The sequence below is a fragment of the Lactuca serriola genome, chromosome 4 (assembly GCF_051521515.1).
Source record: "Lactuca serriola cultivar US96UC23 chromosome 4, Lser_US96UC23_V15, whole genome shotgun sequence".
NCBI lineage: Eukaryota > Viridiplantae > Streptophyta > Magnoliopsida > Asterales > Asteraceae > Lactuca > Lactuca serriola.
In genome coordinates, this window is record NC_136411.1 from 272,173,972 (window position 1) to 272,184,840 (window position 10,869).

Sequence of the window (10,869 nt, forward strand, 5' to 3'; positions counted from 1 at the left end):
GTTAGGACCCTTGATGGCTCTTCTTCAAGTGGAACCAAGAAAGGTTTCATCACTCCATCAGACCCTAAAGAGGCTGAATGCTTCTATTGTCATGAACAGGCACATTGGAAGCGGAACTGCCCAAAGTACCAGCAAGATGTGAAGGATGGGAAAGTTAAACCCAACCATGCAGGTACTTACACTATCATTTCTAATAACTCACCCAATTCTAACTCTTGGGTCCTTGATACCGGTTGTGGTATTCATATTTGTTGTGACTTGCAGGGACTAAGAAGAAGTGAGAATGTGGAGCAAGGAAGGATAAACTTAATCATGGGGAATAGGAAAGTTACACCTGTCACCAAGATTGGAGTTTATACTTTATCGCTAAGTAGTGGGTTTAGTTTAGATTTGAATAAGTGTTGTTATTCGCCAGAAATGGCAAGAAATATTATTTCCTTTCATGCATTGTATAAACAAGGGTTTACCTTTTCATTTAATAATGAAGTTGGTTCTAATGATGCTTTCTTTAATAATGTTCTTTATTTTAAAGCATTACCTTGTGATGGTGTGTATGAAGCTGTGTATGTTGTAGACAACTTAGGAAATAATGTGATGTGTATTGATTCTATTAATAATAATAACTTGGATAAAGCATCATTATGGCATTGTCGACTTGGACATATAAGCAAGAAACGCATAGGCCAACTCCAAAAGGATGGAGTCTTGGAGTCATTTGACCTAAAGTCACCCTTCACAGGTTCTTGTGAGAGGGGTGAAGGTTTATTGGACCTTGTACACACGGATGTGTGTGGACCATTCAAACATGCCACAAGGGATGCTAATCGTTATTATTTGACTTTTATTGATGATTACAGTAGATATGGATATGTCTACTTAATCAAGCATAAGTCAGAGAGACTTTCGAAAGGTTTAAAGAATTTAAACAGGAAGTCGAGAATCAATTGGGCAGGAACATTAAGATGATTCGATCCGATCGAGGTGGTGAGTATCTTAGTTCAGAGTTCCTCGACATTGTCTCACAATTGACACCTCCCAGGACACCGCAGTTGAATGGTGTAGCTGAGAGGCGTAATCGAACCTTGTTGGATATGGTTCGTTCCATGATGAGTCGAGCTTCGCTACCAATCTCATTTTGGGGGTATGCCTTAGAGACTGCCGCCCATATCCTTAATCTATTCCCTACAAAGAAAGTTGCCAAAACTCCTCACGAGATGTGGACTGGTAAAGTACCTAAACTAGACCACATCAAGATTTGGGGTTGCGAGGCTTTTGTGAGGCGCGAGACTCATGATAAGCTAGAACCCCGAAGCGAGAGGTGTATTTTCATCAGCTACCCACAAAGATCCTTCGGTTACCTCTTCTACAGACCTAGTGATAATGATGGGTTTTCAAACACGCTTTTCATAAGAAAATATAGGATTTTCTTGAGGAACACTTTTCAAAAGGATTCAAAGAACACTTTTCCACCAAAACTAAATGTTTATGAACTCACCAGCTTTATGTTGATATTCTTTCAAAATTGCTTGTATTCTAAGGGAATTAGTAGACAGGTATTTCCAGGAGTTCGGAGAAGTCGAAGCGTTAGAGTCGCACGTTTCTTTTTTACTTTCGATAAGCACAAAACTATGTATTAAACAATGTAAACCTTTTTCACATATGTATTCAATGTCTGGTTGTGTTTACTATGCTTGCTATGATACAATTGTTGTGATACAACGCATGATGTCCTCCACCCCGGAGCGATTCCACCATCATGGTTTCGGGGTGTGACACAAAAGGACAAGTTCCTAACAGCACACTCACTGACCCGGAGATCATAAGGGAAACAACCGAGAAGATCGTCCAAATTCGAGAAAGAATGAAGGCTTCGCAAGACCGACAAAAGAACTATGCGGATAAAAGACGTAAACCTTTGGAGTTCCAAGTTGGGGATCGAGTAATTCTGAAAGTATCACCTTGGAAGGGATTAATACGTTTTGGAAAATGTTGGAAGCTAAATCCAAGGAATATCGGACCATTCGAAATCCTCGCCAGGATTGGCTCGGTGGCATACAAGCTAGGATTACCCTAGGAACTCAACCAGGTCCATCCTACCTTTCACGTCCCAAACCTAAAGAAATGCTTGTTCGATGAGATCAACGAGAGTCTCCACTTCGTAGAAGAGCCTGTATAAATCATGGATCGGGAAATTAAAATAACAAAACAAAGTCACATACCCATTGTGAAGGTCCATTGGAATGCCAAGCGAGCACCTGAATATACCTGGGAGCGCGAAGATCAAATGAAACAGAAATACCTGCATCTCTTCCCTAGTCCATAAATACTTAACGTAGAATAAATTTCGGGACGAAATTCCTTCTAACGAGGGGATGATTTGACAACCCGATATTCCAAGTCAATGTAGTGTTCAAAAAGTCAAATATTATAATCTATTTTGGAATAAAAAAAATAACGTCAAAAATGAAATGTTCAAAAGTCTCAATTGGGATACATAAAATGTTAGATATCGCGTCAAGGTTTTCATAAATATAAAGAACACTAAAATCCGAGTTATAACGAAGTAGTTATGACCGATCAAAGATTCGCAACTAAACTGGTAAAACAATGTTGATTGTAAAAAGTGAAAGTCCAATAAAAGACTTTTTAGCCTTAAGTATCTAAACGAAAGTCATAAATAATAACAAACTGTGAGCATACATAAAAAGAACGTCCAAATCTGACTTCGTATGAGGAAGTTATGATTTTATAAGTTTCAGAACAACAGTAGACAACTAAAAACTCGAAATAAAGATCGAACGATTTTTAGCCTACACAACCTAAACAAAGAATTGAAGATCTCGAAAATAGTAGTACAACAGTAAAAAGACAGACGAAAACGGACATCGAATGAAGAAGTTACGAATTTTTAACGGATTTATCCTGTCCCAGCCTATTAAAAATATATAATTAAAATTATTATCAAAATTAGCGGACGAAGTCTATATGAAAGTCGTAGAGTACATTCTCACCTACGCGTGCATATAAAGAACGTCAAAAATGGAGCTCGTATGCGAAAGTTATGAATTTTACAAGTTCGAGGTGCACAAACCGAGACGATTTACGCCCAACATACCCTCGTACGCCCAGCGTACTCAGGTGCTAGGCTTCGGATCGTCCACGTCGCCCCTTTCCAATCTGAAGAACGGCGACCAAGGATGCGTTCACGCATGACATCCGGTACGCGCCGCGTAACTCCGCTGGTACGCCCCGCGTACGCGAGGGTTCCAACCCCTATAAAAGGGACGCGAGAGTTACAGGTTCCATTGCTCATTTTCTCTCCTTCTCTCGTGTTTTTACCTCGTTTTGCGTGCAAGTAATATCCCGAAGTCCCAGTTTCATATCCAAGCCCCGACAAAGGTCCGAAGCTCTGAGATTTCCAAAAAACTCACCACTTCCCGGTCGAAATGCTGCTCCAGGAAAAAGCCCATTTCCGTCAAATCACCAAATTTTCCAGGTGAGTTCATACCCCTACATTTTCGTTTTCTTTAGTTTTCAGGGGGGGGGGGGGAATACAAGTTAAAACACCAAAATATATTTGAAACTTAACTTGACAGCGTACAACAGCAAAGTTGTGCCCTCTTTACAGGCTGTTTTACCCAACCTAGATATTTTTACAAAACTGTCGAGTACATGTTTAAGAGTTATCCAAGCCTTGTAACACGCTGAGCAAAGTGTGTACGGTTTACACTCATTATTTCAAATGTCATTTTATGGAAATACAAAGACTTACATAACAAGGTTTCATTCAAACACACACAACACTTTTGATAAACTAAAATTGGTATAGTTTGAACACTTTGTTTGACAAAGAAATTGTAACTCAATCGACTTACAAAACAAATATTTCATTGCACACTACATGAACTTGTTAATGAATAAACTTGTGAGACATTCTCCTTCAGGGTACTCCTAAGTACCAGAGAAAAGTCCTGTAGTTATAATCAGAATCTCCTGGAGGGAGAACGTGATAGTTGTGTATAGATCTATACTGGGTCTGGCAAACCCGCACCTAAGCTGCTTGCAACAGCTAAACCGGCAGGTCTGGGGTGACAAGTGTCATAACATTCCGATGCCTGAAGAACGTCGCATACGAGGTCTCCTAGTCTTTAGGATGGTTATAACATCTCACATGGTGTATTAACAAAACATAAAGTTCACGGGAATTCTAAGATTTTTCACAAAAGAGTTTTATTCAAATATAAAACCACATATAAGTATGCCGATTTACTTACATATACTAAATCTCGGTTCAGTTGAGACTACAACAAACCTTTTTGAAAATATTGGATTTTCTGGTAACAAACTTGTAACAAACTTAAGGGGTACTACATTCATTCTTCACTCATAAATTACTTATGAACTCACCTGCTTTATGCTGACACTCTCTTTTCAAAACAACTTGTATTCTCAGGTAATCAGTAATAGAAGTAACCACAAGATTTCTGAAGTCAAGACGCTAAGGCGTAGATTCTCTTGCTATATTTTGAACATCATATGTAATTTATTTGGAAACATGTATTTTGGAAACAATGTAACCTTTTAAATTATATCTATGATGGTTGTGTTTTACTTTCTTCACTATGGTTATGATACTGAGCATGACGTCCTCCACCCCCGAACAATTCTGCCGTTCAGGTTTGGGGTGTGACATATATCCATTTCTTCCCATACAACTATCATTTGTGGTTGTTATTCTAGCTTAATTTACCTAAACATAACCCTACTCACTTAATCAAGCCAATAAAGGCAACTAAAGGCAATCACCTTTGTGTCCCTAAACATGCAATACTAGAGTTGCTGATTCGTGAAGCTCATGGTGGTGGTTTGGCGGGTCATTTTTCCATTACCAAAACTTTAGAGGTGCTTTAAGAACATTTCTTATGGCCTAAAGTTGTTAGGGATGTAACCAACATAGTGGGCAAGCGTGTTACATGTCGGATGACGAAAAAAACTTTCAAGCATGATGTTTACACTCCTTTGCCGGTTCCTATTCGTTCTTGGGAAGATGTGTCAATGGAATTCAGTATGGATTTGCCTAGAACTCAAAGGGGGAAGGATTCCATTATAGTGGTGGTGGATAAGTTTTCAAAAATGGCTCACTTTGTGCCATGTCATAAAACCAATGATGCATATAATGTGTCTGATTTGTACTTTAAAGAGGTGGTTCGCTTGCATATTATTCCTAAAACTATTGTTTCTGATAGGGATTCCATGTTTATGAGTTGCTTTTTGAACACTTTGTGGAGGAAACTTGGTACTAAGTTACTTTTTAGTACGTCCCTTCATCCACAAACTGATGGGCAAACGAAGGTGACTAATAGAACTCTGGGTACGTTGTTGAGGGGGTTGGTTAGCAAAACTCAAAAACAGTTGGACATCAAACTTGCACATGCTGAGTTTGCCTGTAATCGTTCTCCTACTTATGCTACAGGTCACTCTCCTTTATAAGTGGTGTATGGTGTGAATCCTTACATGCCTTTGTATTTGATTCCATTTCCAAAGGATCAATTGGTTCCCAAGGATGCTAATGAGAAGTTGAAGACCATGATGAAACTACACCAACAAGTTCGTGTGAAGATTGAAGTCGTGAATGACGTGTACAAACAGAATTCCAACATGCATAGGAAACCACGTGTCTTTCAAGATAGTGATTTGGTTTAGGTGCATATCAGGAAAGAACGCTTTCCTAACAAAAGGAAGAACAAAAGTTGATGCCAAGAGCTCAAGGTCCTTACAAAGTGGTCTCACATGTCAATGATAATGCTTATAAGGTGGATTTGGGAGGAGACTTTGGAGTGCATGCTACCTTTAATGTGGGAGACCTTTCATCGTATCTTGTTGAGGATGGCCTTGATGAATTGAGGTCATTTCCTTTTAAAGGGGGAGGGGATGATCCATGCATGGATCATGAAAGCCCAAAAGGTGATGGATTAGTTATTACTAGTAGGCTAGAAGGTGGTTTGGACTCAATGGTTGGGTTGTGCATGGTAACCAACGTATTTAATTAGGGTCGCATGAAGGCTAGGGCAACATTTTAAAGGCTTCATAAGTGCTCAAAATAGTTATTTTTTGCTTCATTTGAGCCGTCTTTGGTGGATTAGGGTTACAGTTTAATGCTTCTTGTGGCTCCGTAATGGAGTATGGAAGCATTTTTCACATATAAGTGTCTTAGATGTTTTTTTATGGTTTCATGAGTTTCTTTAATTTTCATTATGACTTTTACTGAGTGGTTGGTTGGGTGGCTTGTAACTACCAACTTTGTAATAAAGGCTTCATATAAGCCATGTATGCTTGGAAAAAAGTTATAGATGAAATTTTAATCAAAAGAACCTTTGTTCACTTTAAATTATAGTTATAGTTCATTACTTGTCATAGTCGAGACGTGTTCTTGACTTGATACGCATTCAATCAAATATTATGTCTTGGATAGTTTTCACGGGTATACAACTTAGTAAGACTTGACTTTTTACTAATCTATCCATTTCATCCCATACACCTATCATTTGTGGTTGTTATTGTAGCTTAATTTACCAAAACACAACCCTACTCACTTAATCCAACCCATAAAGGCATCAAAAGGCAATCACCTTTGTGTCCTTAAACATGCAATACGGGAGTTGCTGATTCGTGAAGCTCATGGTGGTGGTTTGGCGGGTCATTTTTCCATTACCAAAACTTCGGACGTGCTTTAAGAACAATTTTTTAGGCTTAAAGATGTTGGGGAGGTAACCAACATAATGGTCAGGTGTGTTACATGTCGGATGACGAAAAAACTTTCAAGCATTATGTTTATACTCCTTTAACGGTTCCTATTCATCCTTGGCAAGATGTGTCAACGGAATTAAATATTGCTTTGCCTAGAACTCAAAGGGGGAAGGATTCATTATAGTGGTGGTGGATAGGTTTTCAAAAATGGCTCAATTTATGCCATGTCATCAAACCAATGATGCATCTAATGTGTCTGATTTGTACTTTAAAGAGGTGGTTCGCTTGAATAATATTCCTAAAACTATTGTTTTTGATAGGGATTCCACGTTTTTGGGTTACTTTTGGAACACTTTAGGGAGGAAAGTTGGTACTAAGTTAATTTTTAGTACGTCCCATCATCCACAAACTGATGTGAAAACGAAGGTGACTAATAGAACTTTGGGTACGTTGTTGAGGGGGTTGGTTAGCAAAACTCAAAAACAGTTGTACATCAAACTTGTACATGTTGAGTTTGCGTGTAATCATTCCCCTACTTATGCTACAGGTCGCTCTCCTTTATAAGTGGTGTATTGTGTGAATCTTTACATGCCTTTGTATTTGATTCCATTTCCAAAGGATGAATTGGTTCACAAGGATACTAATGAGAAGTTGAAGGCCATGATGAAACTACACCAACACGTTCGTGTGAAGATTGAAGTCGTGAATGACGTGTACAAACAGAATTCTAACATGCATAGGAAACCACGTATCTTTCAAGATGGTTACTTGGTTTAGGTGCATATGAGGAAAGAACATTTTCCTAACAAGTGGAAGAACAAAAGTTGATGCCAAAAGCTGAAGGTCCTTACAAAGTGGTGTCATATGTCAATGATAATGCTTATAAGGTGGATATGGGAGGAGACTATAGAGTGCATGCTACCTTTAGTGTGGGAGACCTTTCACCGTATCTTGTTGATGATGGCCTTGATGAATTGAGGTCATTTCCTTTCAAAGGGGAGGGGATGATCCATGCATGGATCATGAAATCCCAAAAGGTGATGGATTAGTGATTACTAGTAGGCTAGAAGATGGTATGGACTCAATGGTTGGGTTGTGCATGGTAACGTACGAATTGAATTACGGGCACATGAAGGCTACAACAACATTTTAAAGGCTTCATAAGTGCTCAAAACCGTTACTTTTTGCTTCATCAAGCCTTCTAGCCATTTTTGATACTCTTTGGTGGATTAGGGTTACATTTTAATGCTTCTTGTGGCTCCTTAATGGAGTATGGATGCTTTTTTCATTCATTAGTATCTCAGACGTTTTTTTGTGTGGTTTAATGAGTTTCTTTAATTTTCATTATTAGTTTTCCTGAGTAGTTGGTTAGGTGGCTTGTAACCACCAACTTTTTTTTTTGAAAGAGCCAAAGCTTAGCAAACTTTATGAAAAAGAATAAAAGAATACAAATACAAATAAAAATAAAATAGTCATCCCAAAAATCCTAAACATATCCAACCTATCCATAACCAACTTCCTAACCATTTCTTAAACACCATAACAATCCTCCAAATACCCCAAAAGACCTTAATGTTCATAAGACTACACCAAAGACTTATTGAAAGTGGGAAAAAGGTAGCTTCATCCCCTTGTAATAACCACACCACCAATCACCATTAAGACCAAAGCAAGGGGTAAGGCCCTTAAAAAAACCCACAGTCCAACAGTGTAGTCTTAAGAACCAATGCCATAAAGACCCAACTCCAAACAAACTAAACACAAAAAGATTGAAACAAAAAACACAAATAACATTCAGCAAATTCCACTGCAGAATCATTAAGAAACCAACCCAGCAGCTTCTACCTTCTTTCAGCCCTTGTATCCATCCCTTATTTTTCCTTCTCTTATCCTTCGTCATCAAAAGATAACTCATCATAATAGACATCATCCTATAATCAATCCCTCGATCAAAAAGCTTGACCATCATCTGCTGGATGCTCTTCCTGCAATCATAAAATAAGAAACACAGGAATCCACAATTCCACCATAAATTCAGAACTAGTTGCAGACTAGACATGGCATCAATCACATGTCTAGGATTTTCCATTTGAATGTTCTACATTAAGATCATATCCAAACAAAAAATCCCAAAGGTACAAATCACTTGATTCAAGAGCAAGCTCTTAAACCAGTGAGTTAATCCGTCAATTCCTTTATATCCGTCAATTCCTTTAAATCTGCCATTCCGAAAATACCCCCAAAACAAAATTCCATTAATAACAACCATACTAACCATCAACTCCATATCATCCCAATCATTAAAACAAACTGTAACAAAACAGTTATCCCTGAAAAACAACTTCATTATTTACAATCATTTTTTCCAAAAATACCCCAGGTCTGTAAAAATTTTTCACTGACCATAACATTCATTTTCCTCAACCCTAACAACTTCAATTGAATTTCATTCACAATACAAGAAATCACTCCATCATTCGATTTTCTCATTTTACAAAAAATCCTCGAATTCCTTTCTTTCCAAATATGAGAAACACAACTAGCAAACACCCATTTTTTGATCAAATTCTCAACTGTTCTCGATTTTAAGACTGAACACAATTTAAGAACGAAGTCATTCCAATTATTATAAGAAATGTCAATTCAAGCCTTAGAACAACATTGATTCCAAATAACATTCGAGAATTCGCATTGAAAGAAAAGATGATCATGAGAATCAGGAGTGATTAAACAGAAAGGACAGAGTAAGGAACCTGATTTCTCCCAGAATTTTACTCGATCTTGGGTCTTCAGTCTGTTCAGCACTGCAAGCCACAAGATAAAAGCATTTCTGGGAATACAATTGCCATACCAAACACAGTCAAACCAACTGACTTTGCCTCCAAAATTATTGATATCTCTCCAAACTTGCTTGCATGAAAATCTTTTACTTAAGCCTTTCATATCCCTCCACACAGTAATATCCCTTTGATTACCAATATTACAAAACATGGTAGCATCTTTCAATCCAGGGAATTTAATCACCCATTCAACAGGCCATCTATAAGTATCATTAGTCATAACATCACTGACTAAAGAATTATCATTAAATCCTTTTCTAATCCAATCCCTTCTAGATATAATTGTACTTAAAATGCCAATTGGATGCCACCAATCATGCCACAAAGAAGTATTCCTTCCATTTTCAATACATGAAACAACATGAGGTCTAATTGTTTTCCTCAACTCCAAAAATCTCTTCCAAGTCCAATTCATACTTCTCTTCTGCCATATATCCCAGAAATTCCTGTCACCGATATAATTTTCTCTCACCCACTGAACCCATAGAGAATTCTTATTATTAATCAGATTCAAAACATGTTTGGCTAACAGGGCATCATTCTAGAATCTCAAATTCTTAATTCCAAGTCCCCCATTTATCTTAGGTTTACAAACATCACTCCATTTAACCTTAGCTTTCCCTCTAACCACTTCTCCATTAGCCCACAGGAAACTTCTACAAATCATTTCTATCTCCTTTATAGTAGCTATAGGGATTTTGAAAATTGAAGCCCAATAAACATGAATTGAAGTCAAAACAGAGTTTATGAGCTGTAATCTCCCAACAAAAGAAAGCATCTTATTTTTCCAATTACACACTCTCAATTTAATCTTATCAACAAGAGATTTACAATCTCTTTTGAAAAGCATATTCACACACATGGGAATTCCAAGGTATTTAACGGGAATTTTACCAATATCAAAAGGTAAAATTCCCAAAATAATCCTTCTCATGTTTGGCTTCACACAACTAAAATAAATTTAGCTTTTTTCCATACTAGCTTTCAGCCCAGAAACAGATTTAAATTCATCAAGTGCAACTTTTATTACTCTTGCAGAATTTCCATTGCCATAAGAAAACACTAATAAATCGTCTGCAAAACATAAATGAGTGATTTTATGAGATTCACACTTACAGTGATATTTGAAGCTTTGGCTTTCTTCAATTTTCTTCAAAAGAATTAGATTGAAGGCCTCCATTACCAAAGTGAACAGATAGGGAGATAAAGGATCTCCCTGCCTAAGCCCCCTTTTTCCTTCAAAGTATCCATGGTCTTCACCCTTAAAATTCAGCATGAACCA

General features: G+C 37.6%; 1 protein-coding gene across 1 annotated transcript; it reads right to left on the reverse strand.

The window, feature by feature from the left end:
- Window positions 1-8,696: 8,696 nt before the first annotated feature.
- Window positions 8,697-10,521, reverse strand: LOC145099361 (uncharacterized). The gene is made up of 5 exons (XM_079036947.1): window positions 10,183-10,521; window positions 9,622-10,062; window positions 9,501-9,577; window positions 9,023-9,077; window positions 8,697-8,732 (listed from the first exon to the last, which is right to left on the reverse strand). Exons 1-5 carry the CDS (start codon window positions 10,519-10,521, stop codon window positions 8,697-8,699), a joined length of 948 nt encoding a protein of 315 aa, XP_078893073.1.
- Between the last annotated feature and the right edge of the window lie 348 nt (window positions 10,522-10,869).